Genomic DNA, 23,475 nt, shown 5'->3' on the forward strand with positions numbered 1-23,475 from the left:
GGAAAGAAACACAAAATCAGATTAATTTTTGCTTGGTTACAGTGAGCACAAGAATTGTGTAACTTCTATATTTACATCAGATCACATTTACAAATGGTGTTCGAAATTTGCACATTTTCCTTTAGTGCATATAGTGCATCGCTTAATCATCCCTTCATGCATGCACTTGAAACTATCCTCTGCCTTTTTGATGTGACATCGCGTGTACAACATTTGTCATCCACTTTTGTGGTATTTGCCAAAATTTGCTGCCCCCTTATGTCTTGTATTAAATTAATTGTCTCAGCATCATCTACTGCATCTCTTTTTTCCTAGAACTCTCCTCTTCACTGTGTTGTGTGGAACATTAAATTACTTTACCACTGAAGAAAAAGGCATCCTGTCATTCTTTACCACCTCAACGCCTTTTTTCATCCTAGCAGGTTCAATGTTTCTTGCTCTGATTTCCGGATGTATTCTCAAGGCATTTTGATACCCTAGTATTTAAAACAGTACCTAGCTGTTGCAGCAGACCATTTTGAATGAATTTTTGTGCTAGGCCAGATACAACAGAAAAGGGACTGTTTTAAATATAATTAATTAATTCAAAATTGTCACAAAGGGGTAGAATGAGGGATGATAGCTTTGTAAATAAGTGTTGAGAACTCAATCTGCAATATTCAGGGTGATATATGGAAGTAACTCACTCTTACTAGGTAAATGGATTAAAAATGAACTGCTGAGAAGAGTGGCCACTTTTCCTGTTTAGTAGTATGGCCATCTTTCATGAATGGTCACCATGTCAGCATTATTGATTAATGGATGAGACTGTAATATCAAAAGAAAAGAGGAACTACATTTGTAATCCAAAAGATGTTTTGTTTTAACATTGGCTTTGTAAAAGAGTATTGCTCTGTGTCAGGGGTGGGCAATAGTTTTGGGGTGGGGGGGTGTTCCTTTGTGAAAGCTGAAGTTAGCAGAGGTCTGCACCTTTTAAAATGATTGCATCCATTAGTTAACTTCACAATTCAAAAATCTTACATAAAAATTCTGACTGTCTTGTTCACCTACACAAAAACCATTAACAGGCCACTGTTTGCCCACACCTGCTCTAAGTATCATTAAGGCAATAAGAATAATACAAATGATGACTTACTTTACACCCCAAAAAATAATAGACTAAGCTTCCTATATCAAACTCATTGATAACAATTATGGTATATATTGGAACTAGTTTGACCACTTCTTGGCAGGCAGCGGCACTACCCAGGTTAAAAATCATTCAGTGGCTTCTTTTGCTGCCCTGACCACTTCAGCCCACGTTCTCCTACTGTGCTGCTGGTATTTACAACCAAGGCTATCATTTCAAGTTGGCATACAGCAAAATTTTCTGTATTAATAAAACAAAATGTAAATAAGCAACTGATACATTATGTTGTGCTTTAGTTTTATGAATATGTAGTCCACATAAACTTCATGATATCAGTCCACATGTTTGCATAGGTATAAGAGAGCATCTGTTTTGTTTTGGTTTGGTAAATGGTCCTTGATATTCCAATCAGACTTTTTAAAACTGCTCTCTACCTGCATAGAAAATTTTCTTATCTTAGGATCAAGCTGGCTGGCTGATTAGACTGCCCCCATAATTGTGATGTACTCTTATTTCATTGCTTTAAACAGTTTTATCATGAAGTTTTCTATAAATTTAGTTCACGTTTAGAAAATGTTGTTCTGCTTTTAAGTGGGGAACAAGTCATGTGTTTGACTAGATTCCTGTAGACCTGTCCTAAAAACTTAAAGTTAACGACTTATGTCCTGTTCTGCAGGTTCCCAGATTCTGAATGAATTTTGTTCATTTCCATGGCCATGAAATGCACAACTGAATTGTGCAGCAAGGGGGGGGGGGTTACATAAACAACGGCTTCATTACAATATTATTACTTGTTTCTGGCACCTCATGTCTATTGATACACTGGATCATTCTGAAAATATTTCTAGATTCTAAAATATTCAAGGATTTTCTTCCATCTGCTTCTGGTTTTCTAAATGTATGTCATGCATGACGAAAGTTTTTCTTTGTTTTCAGGTTGTCACATATTTTCTGATGCAGGAAATCATGCTTCAATGATTCATGGAATTCGTAACAGCCATGTGCCCAAACACATTTTTCGTCACAATGATGTAAAGCATTTGGAGGAACTTTTATCAACGTTACCTGTTTCTGTCCCAAAAATTGTTGCATTTGAGACTGTTCATTCAATGACTGGAGCAGTTTGCCCATTAGAAGAGATCTGTAATGTAGCACACAAATATGGAGCAATTACATTTGTAGATGAAGTCCATGCTGTAGGTCTGTATGGGCATAATGGTGCTGGCATTGGAGAGCGAGATGGGCAGCTGGATAACATGGATATTATTTCAGGAACATTGGGTATGTTATGTTTGTGTCTCACTAAATTTAACTGGTGTTTACCTTATCGAAACTAAATTGAGAAAGAAAAAGAGAGAGAGTGTTGTGTGTGTGTGTGGGGGGTTGTTTTTGTTTTTGCCCCCCTCCTCACACAGATGGTCTCTTGTTCCTTACGTGCATATTATACACAGGATTAAAATTTTGGGATAGAATTTGCTAACATTCCTACAGTGCCATCCAAGTAATATAAGGGCTGATCAGAATGTTTCCATGACAAAATTGAAATCCCAACATTAACCACAATTAGGCTTTGAAACAAATTCAGTACTGACAAGTAGAAATTTGTGCTGGACAGGAATCGAACCCAGATTCCCTGCGTCATGCAAGCAGTCACCTTAACTGCGTCGGCCATCAGATCACTGTCCATCTCAAATTCCCAACTTGTCGCACACTATAGATGTAGCATCCCCTTTCCATTACACCTCATTGTTCACAGCCTCATGCTGATTCCTGCAAGAGAGTGGAAGGAGAGTGCATCTGCACTGAATGATCACTCATTTCCGTCAAGATGCATATAGTTATGCTGATTATGTGCAAAAGAACAAACACCACACCCATAAATGTACGCACCCCGACAGCAATCAATGATCATTCACTGCAGATGCACTATTTGTCTGACCACTTGTGAGAATCAGCATGAGGCTGTGAGCAATGAGAGTAATGGAGAGGGGCCACTACGTATGTTGTTTACGAAAAGTTGGGATTTTGGGTTGGACAGGAAGTGTGCTCAGATAGCTGTAGCAGTTAAACCAACTGCTTGCCAAAAGTGGCAAATCCTGGTTTGTCACAAATCTTCACTTGTCACCACTGAATTTATTTCAATGGCCGATTATGGCTAATGTCAAAATTTAAATTTCATCATGTATTTATACAACTGTGGGATGAAAAACAAATGGTGTTTGTTCTTTTGGACATCACAGAAACCACATTCTAGAATCAGTCTATGAATCAGGTAAAATCATTGTGAGCATTGAAGCAATCATCCCACCAATGCACCAGGTTGAAGATAACCATTTGGTAAAACACTGTGTCCTGCTGTGTAGAGAATTCCTTAACTGCCTGCTGCAAATCCTCGTGTGACATGAATCGTCGACCCATCAAGGCTTCTTGAAAGGAACTGAAGATGTAATAGTCACACAGGGAGAGATTAGAACTATGGAGCAAGTACTTAAATGTCTTCCACTTGAGTTGACTTAACTTCAGTGTTAAGACATTTGTGATATAGGGTCTTGCATCAAATCTTGACCAACATGAAACTTGGCACACTACTCTAGAATGGTGGTTTTTGAAGACATGCTGCCCCATACACATTCTTCATTCTCCGATGGGTGTCGACAGGTGTGTGTCCTTTGGCAGCCAAGGAAAGAATAACAGCATGTTGGTCATGTTCGGGTGCAGTTGATGATAATGTCACCGTAGTTCACATTTACCACATACACATTGGAAAGACAGGAATGTCAAATACAATACCTTGTGTATATATTGGTGCATATATACCAGCATCAGAATTGTGCTATGTTGCATATACATTGCAGCTATGTCCTCAGATGGAAACTTTTTGATCACTCCTTGTATAATGGAGTATTTAAACTGCATTGCCACATTACTTACATTAGTGTTGTTCCATTTCTGTTCAGGATGCTTTTGTCAATCCAAAATAGTCATCGTAAATTCAGTGTGCTGGCCACCGATTGAAATTCAGATATATGCGTAACGTGGGGCAATGCATTTTTGTTTCACTGTTCATAACACACAGTGTAATTGTATTGGTGGAGAATACTGAAAATAAGAGCAGCTTTAGAGTGTGTGATAGGATGTTGATTAGGTTTGGAATGTCTTTGTTCCATGGATCCATTTGCTCAGTACATATTAATGATGTGGAATGAGTCATTTTACAAAATATTATCTTAATTGGCCTTTAAAAACGGCTGCAATCTGAACATTTACAGATGTGTTCACATAACAGAAAACAGCATTTAACTTAGTAACACAAGTAACTGTGCATCATGTCTACACGTAACAAGCTACAGGTCACCACGTAATGTCCTCTGCCATAGCTGAGTGGTCAGCGCGTCTGACTGCCATGCAGCATGCCCGGGTTTGGTTCTTGGCAGGATCAGAGCTTTTCTCTACTCAGGGACTTGGTGTTGTGTTGTCATCATCATTTCATCGGCATCAACACACAAGTCGCACACTGTGGCGTCAACTTCAGACTTTCAACTCGGTGGGTGAACTTCCTTAGGTGGGGACTCGGGCCATCAATGCCATATGATCATTTAATATTTTGTCAAATAATGGAATAGGAATTTCTCAGGGGGAACTTTCTCAACTTGCATTCAAACTTGACTTGTCTCTGTCAGGCGATTATTTTCATTGGATAAATGGTTAAAGAATTGGGTAGCATCATCATTCGCCTTTTCTTGAACTGAAATCTATTCAAATGAAGAGTAATCAACGTCATTTTTTTTTAATGTTACGGATGTCATTATTCCTTCTGAACTTCAATGCATTATTAACAACAAATTTCATTAGAGACAGTATGTTTTGTGACACTACAGTTAATATCCTTAACACTTAAAAAAACAGAAGTCTAGAAAGTAATGAGGAGTGAGCACCACCTAATATTTGTGTGGCACGCTATAGTGCAATGAAGACATTCTTTCACAAAGATGAGTGAACACAGATTACAATTCCATATTCCTATGTAAAAAGAACATTCAATTTGGAAATTAGTCTAGCTGAGAAGATGACAGGCAGCATGTTCAGGTCTCATCTTTAAAAGATGAAACTGCATGTTTCTTTGTCAGAGTGAAGCAAGCTGTAGTTCTACAGGCGTGGAGCACCATATGTCTGTTTAAATATTTATATCAAACATGTTTTGAGTTGCATGTAAATTAAAGGGGGATCACTGCTGTCAGCTGCAATGGGACGTTAACGGGAATCAGCAGCAATGAGCAAAAATGTGTACCGTACTAGGATTTGAATCCGGTATCTCCTGCTTACTAGGCGGGTGTGCTAACCACTGCGCCATCCATGACATACCGTCATCACTATTGCATGGACTATTTTGGCACGCCGAACCACACTCCCACCAAGCGCCACCTATCCGCAGTTCCTGTACACTATACTCCTGTTCACTACTCAGAAATTCTCGCAGGTCGGACATATTTGTGCATTCGCACTTGAAGAAAGGGGATCCACTGCCCAATTAGCCTTATCAATTATATACTGCCCAGTTAGCCTTATCAATTATATGAATGCACGGTGTCTGTCAGGAACAAGACACCACGCAGAATCTGCTTCTGCGAAACGTTATATGTAAATTACATATATTTACATATAATGTTTTGCAGCTGCAGATTCTACATGATGATTGTTATTTCCAGCAGACACCGTGCATTAATATATTTTGAGGTATTCCTTCTGAAGGTAAGGACTGATCAAATTTGTTGTCATTTTCAATATGCTGCACAGTTATATTTGGTGAGAAACTAGAATGATTTACTTCTCCCACCATCTGTTTTCATTGCTCACTGGTGCTTTTCTTAACAGTTATATGTTGTCCTTTTGTTGTTGTTGTTTCTCATATTTCTCAGTTATAAACACCCCCTCCCCACAGTCTCAGAGCTTAGAGTCCACTTAAACTGCATGTAACTGATCATTGTAATAGGTTTGAGGGTGTGCTCTTCCCCTGAAGCACAAATTTGTCCCATGTTATGTTATAGCCTTATGTAATAAGTTAGTGATGCCAATGAAAATAATTGTATTTTTAATTTGACTTCATTTATACAAACACAGATGCTAAGTATGTAACTCTGAAATTTCAGTCTTCAGTATTTGAATCTAAAAAATTTGACCCACTGCTTCATCCTTAGATGTTAGGATAGTTCTGTAACACATTCAAAATTTTAGGAGGTCTGTTTCTAATGGTATTGTTAAAGCAGTGAAAACCAGCCTTACCTCTAGGTCTGCGTCATATTAAGCAAGCCACCTAATTGCGGGTGTTAGAGGGCACTTCTGAACCACTAACTGATGCCCTCTTCCCTGTCCACTTATGACTGGCACCTGAGAAGCATGATGGTCGGTAAACCTCTGTATTAGCTTTAATTTGTCAAATTTTCATATTACGGTCATTCCGCAAGATGTACATGGGAGGAAGTAATATGTTGTCTGACTCTTCTCAGAAAGTGCTCTCTCCAAATTTCAGTAGTAAACCTCTCTGTGATTCATAATGCGCCTCTTGTAATGTCTGCTACTGGAGTTTTCTGAGCACCTCTGTAATGCTCTCATGGAGTTTTTTGAGCACCTGTGTAATGCTCTCACATCGACTAAACTATCCCGTGATGAAACATCTCTCTTTGATGGATCTTCTTTATCTTTTCTATTAGTCCTGCCTGCTAAAGATCCCATATTGATGAACAATACTCAAGAATTGGTCGAAAAAGTGTCTCGTAAGCCGCTTTTCCATGAATGAGTTACATTTTTGTAAGATTCTTCCTATGAAACTGTCTGGCATCTCCTTTTCCATACTGTTTGCTTTGTGGGGTCATCCCACTTAAGGTTGCTGTGGATAGTTACTCTCAGATAGTTTGTGGTACATACTGTTTGCAGCGATTTTCCATCAGTGGTTGTAATTGTGCAGTATGAATTCATTTTCCTATGTATGCACAGTATATTACATTTATTTACATTCTGGGTCAACTACCAAAGCCTGCATCATCTGTAAACAGTCTTAAAGAGCTTCTAACACTTTCTACTCGATCATTTATTGACATCGTAAACAGTAACAGTCCTGTCACACTTCGTTGGGGTATGCTGGTAATTCCATTTATATCTGTTGATTTTGTTTTGTTAAAAACTGTGTGTTGAGTTGTATCTGAAAGGAAGTTGTGATTCAGTCACAAATCAGGTCCAATACTTAGTAAGCTCAATTTTTTTTTTCCACTATATGGCAGTGCAGGACGATGTCAAATGCCTTCCTAAAGTCAAGGAACATGGCATAAACTAGAGCACCATTGTCTAAAACACTATGGATCTCATGGAACATCAGAGCGAGCTAAGTTTTGCTAGATCTCTATGTGTGGCATCCATGTTGATTTTTATAGAGATTTTCTCTCTCCAGAAAGTTTTAATTCTTCAGCATAGAATTTGAAGTTAATGATACACGCCTATAATAACGTCCATATGTCCCTTCTTGAAAACGCAAATGACCTGCACTTTTTCCAGTCACTAGGTACTGTTTGTTGTTCCAGCAATCTACAATCAACTGCCACTAGAAGGGGAGCAATTTCTTTCGCATAATCTTTGTTGAATCTTATAGGTATCTCATCTGGTTCTGATGCCTTTCCGCTACTAAGCAGGTGTAGTTGCTTTTCTATTCTGTTATCAGTTATTTCAGTATCAGTCATTTCAGCATTTGGATGACAATTGAAAGGAGGTACTATGCTACGATCTTGTGCAGTGAAACAATGTGAGAAGACCAAATTCAGTATTTGAGCCTTCTCTCTGTTATTTTCCATTTCGGTGCTGTATGGTACTGATTGAATAAATAGAGGATTTTAAACAGCTTACTGAGTTTATGTAAGACCAAAATGTCTTAGGGTTTGTAGTCAGATTGGTTGATAAACTTTTATTTCCAAGGTCGGTGAATGCCTCTCATTGTTCTCCTGAAGATTGAATACTCTTAAAAATGTTATAATTTAAGTATAAAAGTTGTAATCATTGAATAATAAGCCATTGGCTCTTTAAAAGGCACAGAAACAAGACTGAGAACTTTGCTTACTTTCTTCCTTCCCTGCATGCCTCATGCCATCCATTGTTTGTTACTTATTGTATTTGACACCTGTTTTATCTCTCTCATACTGCCCATTTACATCTTTCCGTATGTTTCCCTTTGTCTCTTTCTTGGGCTAATGAGTTATTGTCATGGGGCTTCTGCAGCACCCTGTAGCACTGATAGTGACTGCTTCAATCTGAGCACACCTGATTGCTGGATTTCAGTTAATCCTTATGTAGCAGAGTACAACATTTTATCTACTGATTGATTCACCTCTTCTCTGCACATTATTCCTGTCATTATTTCATGTCAGACAGTTCTTCCCCCCTTTGCAGTGATCACAAATGTGCAGAACCAGTCCACAGCACAATTTCCTCCTACATTCTCATTTCCCAAACCCCCTGAACAGAGGTCCATAGTTTCATTTACAGCCATCTAATGTATCCACTGCTCCATTTCCCACATCTGTTTGATGTGTTTACTTTGCATGTTTTTCTCTCATCAAATATCACCCAGCTTTATACCTGTCCCTAGCTAAAACACTGTCTCCTATCTTGTTGCTTAAATGCTGCTTAAGCCATGGAATCTCCCCCAGTGGCCTAACAATAAAAATTCCCATTTCTGGATGCCATCCTCTCCTTTCACCACAACTTTGCACTCTTCAGATCCCACCAATCTGTATCTCTCACTATCTTGGTATTAGAGAAACAGATACTGTACAACTCAAACTGCCTACATCATATCTCCCAGAGTGAAACCCTTACCATTTAACATTTGGAAGATCGCTCCAGGCACCACCTCCAAAAGTTCTCAAATTGATTGACATCCTGTTCCCAACTCTGAGCACCACTATCCATCAACCCCTATCCCCTGCCCCCATCTGACCTCCCCCCCCCCCCTCCCCTCCCAGTGAACCCCCTTATCAATCCCTCTTAGCACCCAACTTCAGCACCCGCCTCATGCCTTGCTGACCTTTTCCGTGTGACCGAGCCTGCAAAGCTCCCTCCCAATGTGCCAGAAAGCCTAGACTCTAAACAAACCCAAAACACTGTTGTAAATCTATCCATCAAAAACCAGGAATTTCAGTTCTGTTAAAAAACCTCATCTTTAGCCCCACACACAAGTTCAGTCTTGTTTGAGTCACAAGGGCTTACTCTTCTTCACCTGATCCCTATGGTGGAGACACTTATTTTGTTATCAGTCCCTCAAAAAAAAAAAAGCAAACATAAGCCCCAATATTAATCTATGTATCTCCCGGTTCATACAACATCCCCCCCCCCCTTTCCCCATCCTCTCTCATATATCGCCTCCTGATTACCTTCCAGGAATTCTGTACCACCAACGTGGCCTTACCCTTCTTCCTATGTCCCTGTCCAGGGGCAAAAACTTTTGAGCAGAGGAAAGACCAACCATCCCCAACCTAAAGACAGATGCTAACTTGATCATTTTCCCTGCAGACAAAGGCTCCATCACTGTTGTGAAGAACCACAGTGATGACATGTGTGACAGAAGGCATTTCCCAACTATCTCCTGTACCCACAAGCCCTGTCATACATCATAGTGATCCCATCCCAGAAGTCCAGCATAACCTCCAGTCCCTACTCAAATCCTGAGACTTCTCCCCAAATATCTCCCCAGAATCCAGCTCCCTCCTTGCCCCAACTATGTCACCCACCCACCTTCTATGTGCTTCCCAAAATTCATAAACCCTCTATCCTGGATGCCTCATTGTAGCTGGTTACTGTGCTCCAACAGAAAGAATTTTCACTCTTGTTGATCCAAACCTGCAACCAATTGTCCACACTCTAGCCTCCCTTATTAAAGATGCAGATAGCTTTCTTCACCAATTCTCGACTATCTCCATCCCATTACAACTTCAATCCCTACTCGTAACAATTGATGCCACCACCCAATACGTCAGCGTGCTCTATGTCAATTGCCTTGCCACTATCAAACCCTACCTCTTCCAATGTCCTTCCAACTCCAAACCCACCTCCTCAATCCCTAAACACCTAAAAAACATCATCTATGTACATAACTACTTCTTGGGGAAGAGGTACAAACATGTCCACACCAGTAGGACCTGTGTGGCACCCTCCTATGCCATTTTTTATGACCCATCAAGAGAAACATTCGTAACTACTAAATACCTTAATACACGTGCTTGGTTCAGATTCATTGATGATATCATCACGAATTGGACCCAGGGCTGAGATACCTCATCCTCATTCTGCTACAGCCTCAACACCACCTCTCGTTTGCTTCACCTATTCTTTCTCAGGTCATCATCCAATCTTCCTGGACATTGGCTTCCTTGCCTCTAATGACCCCATCCATACTTGTTGCCTATGTAAAGCCACTAACCATCAACAGTACCTACAGTTTGATAGTCGTCTTCCGTTCCATGCCCAAAAATTACTCCGATGTAGTATGACCACCCAAGGATGGCGCATCTGAAGTGATGGGAATTCCTTCGCCCAGTATGCTGCCTTACTTAAGGCCTTTAGAGACAGGCACTATCCCCAGAACTTTGTCCGTTTCATACTCTCTCTCACCCTTATCCTCCAACCACGTCCTCAATAATCAGCTGCAAAGGAGCACCCTCCTCATCACCCAGTATCATCCCAGACTGGAAAAACTGAACTACACAGGGTGAGTCACTAACAATTGCCACCTAGAATAACTCTGAATGTATGATAGTAGCTGAAAAGTTTGTGGGACAGAAGCTGCATTGGACAAGGGGGGCTGTAATAACACGTTGCCTTTTTGTTGCCAGGTGGGGTTGCATCAGAGATATGGAGGTCACTTTTTTTTTTTTTTTTTTAAGTGGGATGCTATAGTTTGGTATTTATTTTCTGATAACGGCTGTCGAGACGAATCCAATGATATGTAACAGTTAGGCCTTTGAAGGTCAAAAAGGTGGCATGAACATTCATTTACAGAAGGTGTTTGAAGTGATGACCATTGGTATCAATGCAGTGCTGCAATCTTGTCATCATGGATTGAGTGGTATTCCTTATCACTTCGGACACTTATTGAAACACATGCTCTGACAATGCTCCCTCGTATATCGTGCAAATAGTAAATATTCGCTGAATACGACATATCCATCTAACGTGCCATTGACATGTAAACACCATTCAACGGTTCTGCAATACAACACTAATAGGAACAGTAAGACTAGTATTGTCGATCAAGCAAATGTGAATGATGTATTCTTTCGAGGAACAAGTTTATATGCTTCTCATTTACGGAGAATACCAATTAAATTCAGTGAGAGCTAGAGACTTGTACGCTGAAAGATATCCTCAATGTACTCACCCTACATGTCATACATTTTAATGTGTGTATGATAAATTGAGAACTACTGGATCTTTAACGCATCGGAAACATATCCAGCAAAGGAAAGTTGCTAATAAGGAAACAGAAGTTGGTACTCTTACCACTGTGGTTCGAGATCCTTGTGTTAGTTCACGTCAAATCACAAGGGAATCTGGCATGAGCCAGAGTAGTGCTGTTCATGTTCTGTATTGCCATAAATATCATCCTTACCATATCAGAATTAACTGGTACGGATTGTATGTGTCATGTTTAATTCTGCCGATGGAGTGATGACACATTTATTAATTTGATTTTATTTACTGTCGAGGCTACATTCATGAACCATGGAAACGTTAATTTGCATTACATGCATTATTGGGCAAGCTGCACACCAAAAACGATGTCGGTGAATGTATGGTGTGGGATTCTGGAGAACAGAATTATAGGCCCCTATTTCATTGAAGCAAATCTTAATGGTAGGAAGTACACCACATTCCTGCAAGAAACATTAGGTCTGTTATTGGAAGAAATACCTTGAGGAACAACGAACAGAATGTGGTATCAGCACAATGGGTGTCTGACACAATTTTTGCTGATGGCTAGAAATGAGTTGCAGAAACAATTCCCAAATCATTGGACTGGATGCGGAGGAGATGTATCGTGGCCAGCTCGTTCGCCGGACTTGACGCCTCTGGATTTTTTTTTGTGGGGATTCGTAAAAGACATTGTTTATAAAGACGTTTCAACTGCACCTGAAGATATGCGGGAAATAATTGTCAGAGTATGTGCTTCAATAAGTGCTAGAGTGATAAGGAATACCATTCAATCCATGATAGAAGATTGCAGCACTGCATTGATACCGATGGTCATCACTTCGAACACCTTCTGTAAATGGATGTTCATGCCACCTTTATCTTCATTGACCTTCAAAGACCTTACTGTTACACATCACTGGATTTGTCTCAATAGCCGCTATCAGAAAATAATTACCAAACTATAGCATCCCATTTAAAAAAACAAAGTTGACCTTCATATCTCTGAAGCTACCCGACCAAGCAACAAAAAACCAATGTCATATTATGGCCCCCGTTGTCCCATGCAACTTTTGTCCCACACACTTTTCAGCTCCTATCATACTTCTGGAGTTACTCTTGGTGGCAATTGTTAGTGACTCATCCTGTATACTTCACCAGGGCTTCAACAATTTATCGTTGGACCCAGAAATGGGGAACATCCTTTCATCTTTCCCATCCCTCACTCCACTACCAACTCAAACTGTGCAGTATCCTGGTTCATCCGTATGTCACATCCAGCATGTCCACTCCCAACCCATTGCACCAAGGGATATAGCCCTGTGAAAGACCCGTAAGGAGTACCTGACCTACACACCAAACCATCACATCCTACTCCAGTCGCAGGCTTATCCTATCCTGTCAGAGGCAGGGCCACCTATGAAAGCAGCCATGTTGTATACCATCTCTGCTACAATTTTTGCATAACATTATATGTGGTCATGGCTGTCAGTCAGCTGTCCACCTGAGTGAATGACCACCACAAAGCTGTAGCGAAGGTGGGAGATAATTGACCAGTGACAGGAAATGCTGCTGATCACAACATGCTTAATTTCAATGGCTACTGCACAGTCCATGTCATCTGGATCTTTCCTCCAACATCAGCCTCTCTGAACTATATAGATGGGAGTTACCCTTGCAAGACTCCTTTGTTCTCGTAATCCACATGGCCTCAATCTGCACTAGCCACCTGTACCACATCCACTTCGACACTGCTCCAGGACCCTAACTTTATTCATCCTGCCCAAACACCCTCTTCATTACAGTCTCCCCTTCTTCTGATCTGTATCCACTCCCCAATCCACTGTGGGCCTTATTCAAACTTATATTAAGCTTTAATTTAGAATTGCATTTAGAAATATGTAAATGTGAAAGCTACTTTATTATGTGTGACTTTATATGACTTTGGAAAGTTAACCGTATATACCTTAAGACTGTAGATAAATAAGGGGGGAAGTAAGTCACTACAAATGCCACACACTGTAATTATAGTACACGGAATGATTACTGTTACTAATGAGAAAATGAGTCACCAGCAGTGTACAGCTTTCATTGATCTTAAACAACAATCAAGATAATCATGAATTATGTACTAGTACCTACCCTAAATTACTAAATCTCTCCATTAATTCCATGAACACCATCCAAATGCATATAACCATACTTGGAAAGCCAATAGCACTTTTACTTCCAAAGGATGTTTACCCCAAATTTTGTAACAGGCCTGACCATAACACAGGTACTTTTAACAATCAACACTAGACAATATCATTATCCAGATCATATGAACAGTTAATGGTCTGTGGACTTAAAACAATGGATCTACATTCAGCAGCAAGTCTAACATTTGGTAAAGTGAGTGTCAACTGTGTTACTTGCATCAGCATAAATTACTCTTGAAAATTGCATTAGTAACAACATGATTTTTACATATTTGGAAAGTGAGTGTAGTTCATGTCTTCATAAAATCAACAATTGTCTCCAATTAATTCTCTTTAGTATCCAGTCCCCATCAAATCAAAGCAACTTGCGCCTCTGGCTATTTTCCAGACTGAGAATGATTCAACTGTTTTGATAGAATTCTTGGAGCTTTCTTTAGTAATGCTTGCTTAACACAGTATAATATTTGCTCCATCAAATACTCATGAAATACTGAAATAAGTCTGTATTAGTGCAATGTTATCACGGTGACTACCGTGCACTTTTCTTCACTACTATTTCAAGAGAGAAGACTCAATTATCTATATTATTACAAACCTGTTTTATCAACCTTTTAGAAAGTCCATCTGAGGTAGAACCGAAAAATAGTGTGCTTATGTTGGCCAGGCTGTGTAACATAATTCTCTCTCTTTAGTTGTGTGACTATTTTCTTGAGGTGTGGTTTTCCCAATTCTTCATGACCATCAGTTGTTTTTTAACTAACAGCAACATTGGCCAAGCCACACAAAGTGACACCTCTCTCTTAATACCATCTCGTTGAAGTCGTGAACAGAACATATGCTACACAGCTTCTGTATGTTGTCATATTTATAACATTGTCTTCCAGCAACATCTAAACTTCACAATATTAACACAATGGTCAACACTGTTATATGTTGTACTACACTATTCTTGCATAACCACGTAAGTATGAACACACCATACTCTCTCCAGTTCTAGAACTACATCTTAGATCATGTCTTGTAAGTTACAGACTGAGAGTTTATCATGCCAAAACCAACTTCAAAGAAATGGTTTTCATCAACTGTTCTCAGCAGTCCTGCCAACCTGATGCAAACAATTAACTCGCCCTGCCAACCTTACACAAACAAACCATTAACATGTTTATGTGATTATTTTCACATTTAAAATATCTCTCTCTCTCTCTCTCTCTCTCTCTCTCTCTCTCTCTATCTATCTATCTATCTATCTATCTATCTCTATCTCTTATTACAGTTGTTAATGCACATACTCAGACAGTTAACCATACTTCTTCAAATGTATTTAACGTATGGCATCATAAAACACATTTTAAAAAATTACGGGAAATACTATTTGCATATCTTTGAGAAGGGTTCTATTTCTTGTGGTGTTACTTCGTGGCTAGTGCTAAACAAAAGCGTAGTCATATTGTGTGGATGCAAGATATCCTGAGAGTGCATGTCCTGTCATTAACCCACCTGTTACCACTTGTCACCTACAACTGAATGTTGCCTGCTGCTGTTGCAGTACTTGCGATGACTCCTTGAGACGTTACAACTCCTGCACATTATTCTCATTTTGCACTGCTCAACCTCACTGGAGCTGGTGCATGTGTTGCATTCCTATCCCATGCACTTGCTGGCTCTTCCTCCTAGCCATCAGCCATCATTCCCCAACCCTCCCTCCCACTCCCTGCCTCTTCTCTACCCACCTCCTTTCTCCCTTCACCCACTCCACCAGACACAACCCCTCACCCCTTTCAAACTGCAGGGAGTGTGTGTGTGTGTGTGTGTGTGTGTGTGTGTGTGTGTGTGTGTGTATTTTCCTCCACAGCTCTTGAAAATTATTAAATAAATGGTTATTATATTGTGACTGACTTCAAAGTTTTGCTTAAGTTGATTGTATGGTGTCTGCAAGAGAAAATTGAGAGATATGATATGTTCATAACTGTGATGTGTTTTAGGATCTAAGAAACTATACTTTAGTCTTCAATTTCTGTTCTTAGGGAAAGCATTTGGAAATGTTGGAGGCTACATTGCTGGTTCAGCAAATCTTGTGGATATGATAAGGAGCTATGCAGCGGGTTTCATCTTCACAACATCTTTGCCACCTACTGTGTTATCTGGAAGTTATGCTGCAGTGCAGATTCTTCGTTCACCTGAAGGTCGAGCATTGCGTGCTAAGCACCAACAGAATGTTCAGTATTTGCGTGAGAAGTTGATAGCTGCTGGTTTTCCAGTAGAACCCACACCGTCTCATATTATCCCCATAAAGGTAGGTACATTTTTTGTTACTGCTTTTCCTGAAAAATGGTGTAACGAATTGACCAGTGTAATGTTGGTGTATAGATTTGTGTGTAACTCTGATAAATAATGTTAACATTAATAATTTCATGTTACTGAGTATTGGGGTGGGTGACTCAGATGGTAATTGGTAAACTACATTTCGGAAGATCTTGGGTTCAGTCACTTTTGGTCCAAGGATTTGTTCTGTAATTCATTGTTTCACCTTGTGTAACTGCAATCCCTCTACTTTTGGCTGTCAGTATGTTCAAAGGCCTGAGGAAGACAAGGGTGGGGCATACCATCTGTAGGGAGGCTGTGTCTTGTAAAGGACTGTGGTGTCCAAGCCAAACTTCAGGTTATGAATGACTTTACTTATCATTGGAAAACATTATTTTGTATTTTGAAGGATACGAAGAATGCTAATGGAAAATATTCTGTGCATCCCACTCGTGCTTCCTGCCAGTAAAAGAAATTTCTGAAATGTTGAATTTCAGGTTGGAGATCCAATTAGCTGCAGTCAACTATCTGATGAGCTGATACAAAGGTTTGGCCACTATGTGCAGAGTATCAATTACCCTACTGTCCCCAAAGGGCAAGAGAAATTACGACTTGCGCCAACACCCCATCATACTCCTGAAATGATGAATCGTCTTGTGGCAGACATGATAGATGTTTGGATCAGTATTGGTCTTCCTCTACACAACTCATAAGGTAATAATAAATAATTTTGTACTTAATTTTAATTAAGGATTTTATGTTCTGGTAACAACATCTATAACAGTGTTTGGCAGAGAGTATTTTGAGTATCACAATCATTTCTCCACTTTTCCTGTCCCATTTGCATGTGATATGCAAGTGGAACAGCTGTGAGGAAGGCTCTGTGCAAGCTTGGAACTCTCTTACTTTACACTTGTGGTCATTTCACAAGATGTATGTGGATAGAATTCTTCTAGCATCGGCCACTGGAATCAATCATGAGCATTCCCATGATACTTTACAATTACTAAATGGACTTATAAAGAAACATGGTTTTTTTTCCCTATCTCATGAGTTAATTATTGCCCCAGACTAATGAGCAGTGTTCAAGAATGAATGAATAACAGTTTTGTAAGCTACCTTGTTCATGAGTAATTTTATTCATATTTCCTTAGTAGGACTCTTCCATTTAATCTGTTTGGCATCTGTTTTATAACCATTCCACTAGTTGTTAGCATCTTAGTAGTACACTGATGGTAAAAAGTGCAAAACAAAAAATAATTAATGTAGAGTAGTGAAATTTCAGGAATACATTTGCCTAGGTAACATACTTAAGTGATTAATTTTACAAGATCACAAGTTGATATAAGTTCAAGACATCCTATTGCAAATGTGAAATGCTGGTACATTAATAACCAGTGTAACTGTTAGAATGTTGAATTTGAGCATGCAAATGAGCATGTATTGTGTTGTACAGGTGCCGAATATCGGTGTGTGGGATGGAGTTCAGTACCTGTTGCACTTGATTGGTCGAAACAGAGATGATTAATGCTGTTTGTGGATGAGGCTGGAGTTGTCATCCAATAATGTCCCATACGCACTCGATTGGAGACAGATCTGGTGTCCGAGCAGTCCAAGGGTACAGGTTGACACTCTGTAAAGCACACTGTGCCACAACAGTGGTATGGGGGTGAGTGTTATCCTGTTGGAAAACACGCCCTGAAATGCTGATCATGTATGGCAGCCCAAGAAGTTGAATCACCAGATTGACATACAAATTTGCAGTCTGAGTGTGTGACATAACCATGAGAGTGCTCGTGCTGTTATACGAAACCACATCCTAGACCATAACTCAAGGTGTAGTTTAGAGTGTCTAGTACACAGACAGGTAGTTCGCAGGCCCTCAAATGGCCGTGTCCTAACAAACACACGGCCATTACTGGCACTGAAGTGGAACGAACTTTCATTAGAAAACGCTACAAACTTCCATCTGCCACTGAAGTCTCATATGGCGGTGGTTTGCGGTCAGTGGAATGCATGCTATCGGACATCTGGCTTGGAGCTGTCCTTGAAGTAACCGATTTGTAACAGTTCGTTGTGTCACTGTAGTGCCAGCTGCTGCTCACATTGCTGCTGCAAATGCAGTAATATGTGCCAATGCCATATGTCAAACCCCATTGTCTTCTCCCTTGGTAGTGCCATGTGGCCGTACAGGGCTCAGTCTTCTTGTGATTGTACATTCTCATGACCACTGCTACCAGTAACCATGTACAGTGGTTACATTTCTGCCAAGTTTTTCTCCAGTATCACAGAAGGAACATCCAGCTTCTCATAGCCATGCTTCACGACCTCGTTCAAACTCAGTGAGGTGTTGATATGGCGCCTTTGTCGCCTTACAGGAATTGTTGACTAATGTCAACTCACCACATCCAGTCTCAAAGGTAACTAACGCTCACGACTGTTACAGTGAGTATTTAAAGCAAACTGATTTGCATCCTCATATTGGCCCTACTAGCACCACTGTCATGTGACAAGTGCGAAATTTGAATAGACATATCTGTCAGGTGTGGAAATGTGCCTACCAACTTTTGTTTGTCACACAGGTCCTCCTTGATGTTGCGATTTTTTCTTCGTCAATGCATAAGGATGATAACTTTAGGACTGTCAATCCTAAGACTACAGTCACAGGTAGGATTATTCCAACAGTATTTGAGATGGAAAAAGTGTGGCAGAAATTTCGGCTTGTGGTCAGCCCACACAGAGCAAGAAAAATCGCCCTTTTATTGAATGCACATTTGGCATTTTAGCAAATAAATGCCAGATTTTTGCACTGGATGATAGATGAGTGTGTTGAATTTCTTTACATTATAGTTCAAACATGTTGTGTACTTCACAATTATGAGAGGATTTTGGGGTTACAACTTTGAGGACATTCAGACATTTTTGTCGACAAGTATATTTCCTTGTGGAACTAGAGGCAACACAAGCCTAAAATTTTTCAGATCACTTTGCAGAGTATTTCTCTTCTGGTCAAAGATCAATACCTTCACAAAACTAGTGTACAGAATAAATTTTAAATTGTTGTCCTGACTGGAATATGGAGAGGAATTCATTTTTATCATTTTTGTTGTTAGCAACTTTACTTTCCTCTTCCAGTTCTGTTTTCCCCCATTCTCACACAGTAAGTTCCATAGTAATTACTAGTCACAACTCGTCATCGTGAACCCGTTTTTATAGTCTGATACTTGATACCACAGGCACAGGAATACCTTTTAATAGCTACTGGCCACATAATAATTGTTACACGTCATCACCAAAACATTCTGATTGGTAACTTGTGGCAGACTAAATTCCATGTGAAAAATTGCTCGTATGCCCACACAGGGAGAATTCCAGCTGAGAAAAGGGTTGGGGTGCATGCAGCTGTGTGTGATCTTGAATATGCATTCTGTTTGTGCAGCAGCAGCAGCAGCAGGATAAATTCCAATGCTGTGTGACCACTTGCTTAGATGCTGCCTGCTACATTTTTCTCCACGTTGAATCCCACTGTAGAAATTGCTCATGTGGCAGAAGTGTAACAGGCTCCTCAGCAGGTCTTTTGCAGAACCTGCAATATATAGACCAAAGAGGCATTACATTTTGCAGAATGTAAACATTTTCTTTAGAATAACACAGTCTCGAAGTTATTTGAACAGATATTTAATAGATCATGCTCAAAAGTCAGAAAGGACCAGCTGTTGTTCTGTAGATATTGGGTTGGGATGATTTGGGGGAGGAGACCAAACTGCGAGGTCATCGGTCTCTTGGGATTAGGGATGGAAGTCGGCCGTGCCCTTCTAAAGGAACCGTCTCGGCATTTGCATCAAGTGATTTAGGGAAATCACAGAAAACCCAAATCAGGATGGCCGGACACGCAATTGAACCGTCATCCTCCCAAATGCGAGTCCAGTGTGCTAATGACTGCGCCACCTAGCTTGGTGATAGATATTGCTATGATGATAATAATAAATGTCTTGTTCCATGTGCTGTTAGTGGTGCTTGCTACAATGTGTGTAAACACTTGACAGTAGCAAAAACAATAAATTACTTGCTCCTGTTTGGGCACAGATTTAAGGATTGTTTGACTCCTAGTTAGCGGAAAAGAGAGTATTTATTCAATTCAGGGAACTGAATTGCTTCACAGGAATGATCACATGGTGACAAAGTATTCAACATTACCATCAGTCCATTGAAAATCTGGATTGTGATAGTTTATATTACTACCAAATAAGGTACACTTCTGCAGCAATAATGTGAGAGTTGTTCAAATGGTGATGGAGAGATGCATGTTGGGAACCACTAGAAGAGCTATCAAAACAAACAATTGGAGTTGGAAGATGTAATTTTGACACTTGTTGTTGTTGTGGTCTTCAGTCCTGAGACTGGTTTGATGCAGCTCTCCATGCTACTCTATCGTGTGCAAGCTTCTTCATCTCCCAGTACCTACTGCAACCTACATCCTTCTCAATCTGCTTAGTGTATTCATCTCTTCGTCTCCCTCTACGATTTTTACCCTCCACACTGCCCTCCAATGCTAAATTTGTGATCCCTTGATGCCTCAAAACATGTCCTACCAACCGATCTCTTCTTCTAGTCAAGTTGTGCCACAAACATCTCTTCTCCCCAATCCTATTCAATACCTCCTCATTAGTTAAGTGATCTACCCACCTTATCTTCAGCATTCTTCTGTAGCACCACATTTCGAAAGCTTCTATTCTCTTCTTGTCCATACTAGTTATCGTCCATGTTTCACTTCCATACATGGCTACACTCCATACAAAAACTTTCAGAAACGACTTCCTGACACTTAAATCTATACTCGATGTTAACAAATTTCTCTTCTTCAGAAACGATTTCCTTGCCATTGCCAGTCTACATTTTATATCCTCTCTACTTCGACCATCATCAGTTATTTTACTCCCTAAATAGCAAAACTCCTTTACTACTTCAAGTGTCTCATTTCCTAATCTGATTCCCTCAGCATCACCCGACTTAATTCGACTACATTCCATTATCCTCGTTTTGCTTTTGTTGTTGATCATCTTATATCCTCCTTTCAAGACACTGTCCATTCCGTTCAACTGCTCTTCCAAGTCCTTTGCTGTCTCTATTACAATTAGAATTACAATGTCATCGGCGAACCTCAAAGTTTTTACTTCTTCTCCATGGATTTTAATTCCTACTCCGAATTTTTCTTTTGTTTCCTTTACTGCTTGCTCAATATAGGGATTGAATAACATCGGGGAGAGGCTACAACCCTGTCTCACTCCTTTCCCAACCACTGCTTCCCTTTCATGCCCCTCGACTCTTATAACTGCCATCTGGTTTCTGTACAAATTGTAAATAGCCTTTCGCTCCCTGTATTTTACCCCTGCCACCTTCAGAATGTGAAAGAGAGTATTCCAGTCAACATTGTCAAAAGCTTTCTCTAAGTCTACCAATGCTAGAAACGTAGGTTTGCCTTTTCTTAATCTTTCTTCTAAGATAAGTCGTAAGGTTAGTATTGCCTCACGTGTTCCAACATTTCTACGGAATCCAAACTGATCTTCCCGAGGTCCGCTTCTACCAGTTTTTCCATTCGTCTGTAAAGAATTCGCGTTAGTATTTTGCAGCTGTGACTTATTAAACTGATAGTTCGGTAATTTTCACATCTGTCAACACCTGCTTTCTTTGGGATTGGAATTATTATATTCTTCTTGAAGTCTGAGGGTGTTTCACCTGTCTCATACATCTTGCTCACCAGATGGTAGAGTTTTGTCAGGACTGGCTCTCCCAAGGCCGTCAGTAGTTCTAATGGAATGTTGTCTACTCCCGGGGCCTTGTTTCAACTCAGGTCTTACAGTGCTCTGTCAAACTCTTCACGCAGTATCGTATCTCCCATTTCATCTTCATCTACAACCTCTTCCATTTCCATAATATTGTCCTCAAGTACATCGCCCTTGTATAAACCCTCTATATACTCCTTCCACCTTTCTGCCTTCCCTTCTTTTCTTAGAACTGGGTTGCCATCTGAGCTCTTGATATTCATACAAGTGGTTCTCTTCTCTCCAAAGGTCTCTTTAATTTTCCAGTAGGCAGTATCTATCTTACCCCTAGTGAGACAAGCCTCTACATCCTTACATTTGTCCTCTAGCCATCCCTGCTTAGCCATTTTGCACTTCCTGTCGATCTCATTTTTGAGACGTTTGTATTCCTTTTTGCCTGCTTCATTTACTGCATTTTTGTATTTTTTCCTTTCATCAATTAAATTCAATATTTCTTCTGTTACCCAAGGATTTCTATTAGCCCTCGTCTTTTTACCTACTTGATCATCTGCTGCTTTCACTACTTCATCCCTCAGAGCTACCCATTCTTCTTCTACTGTATTTCTTTCCCCCATTCCTGTCAAATGTTCCCTTATGCTCTCCCTGAAACTCTCTACAACCTCTCGTTCTTTCAGTTTATCCAGGTCCCATCTCCATAAATTCCCACTTTTTTGCAGTTTCTTCAGTTTCAATCTGCAGTTCATAACCAAGAGATTGTGGTCAGAATCCATATCTGCCCCTGGAAATGTCTTACAATTTAAAACCTGGTTCCTAAATCTCTCTCTTACCATTATATAATCTATCTGATATCTTTTAGTATCTCCAGGATTCTTCCAGGTATACAACCTTCTTTTATGATTCTTGAACCAAGTGTTAGCTATGATTAAGTTATGCTCTGTGCAAAATTCTACAAGGCAGCTTCCTCTTTCATTTCTTCCCCCCAATCCATATTCACCTACTATGTTTCCTTCTCTCCCTTTTCCTACTGACGAATTCCAGTCACCCATGACTATTAAATTTTCATCTCCCTTCACTACCTGAATAATTTCTTTTATCTCGTCATACATTTCATCAATTTCTTCATCATCTGCATAGCTAGTTGGCATATAAACTTGTAGTACTGTAGTTGGCGTGGGCTTCATGTCTATCTTGGCCACATTAATGCGTTCACTATGCTGTTTGTAGTAGCTTACCCGCACTCCTATTTTTTTATTTATTATTAAACCTACTCCTGCATTACCCCTATTTGATTTTGTATTTATAACCCTGTATTCACCTGACCAAAAGTCTTGTTCCTCCTGCCACCGAACTTCACTAATTCCCACTATATCTAACTTTAACCTATCCATTTCCCTTTTTAAATTTTCTAACCTACCTGCCCGATTAAGGGATCTGACATTCCACGCTCCGATCCGTAGAACGCCAGTTTTCTTTCTCCTGATAACGACGTCCTCTTGAGTAGTCCCCTCCCGGAGATCCGAATGGGGGACTATTTTACCTCCGGAATATTTTACCCAAGAGGACGCCATCATCATTTAATCATACAGTAAAGCTGCATTATGATTTTGACAGT

General features: G+C 40.0%; 1 protein-coding gene across 2 annotated transcripts in view; it reads left to right on the forward strand.

Annotated features, from left to right (window-relative positions):
* Positions 1-23,475, forward strand: part of LOC124554898 (5-aminolevulinate synthase, erythroid-specific, mitochondrial) — a 106,387-nt gene that overhangs the window by 79,380 nt on the left and 3,532 nt on the right. For both annotated transcript variants that reach the window (XM_047128586.1, XM_047128587.1), the window contains exons 8-10: positions 2,066-2,410; positions 15,804-16,072; positions 16,578-16,794. In XM_047128586.1, the coding sequence (XP_046984542.1) occupies positions 2,066-2,410; positions 15,804-16,072; positions 16,578-16,793 (830 nt within the window). In that variant the 3' untranslated portion in view covers position 16,794. The remainder of the gene's footprint in view (positions 1-2,065; positions 2,411-15,803; positions 16,073-16,577; positions 16,795-23,475) is intronic.

This window comes from Schistocerca americana, chromosome X (genome assembly GCF_021461395.2).
Source record: "Schistocerca americana isolate TAMUIC-IGC-003095 chromosome X, iqSchAmer2.1, whole genome shotgun sequence".
In the NCBI taxonomy this organism is placed as follows: domain Eukaryota; kingdom Metazoa; phylum Arthropoda; class Insecta; order Orthoptera; family Acrididae; genus Schistocerca; species Schistocerca americana.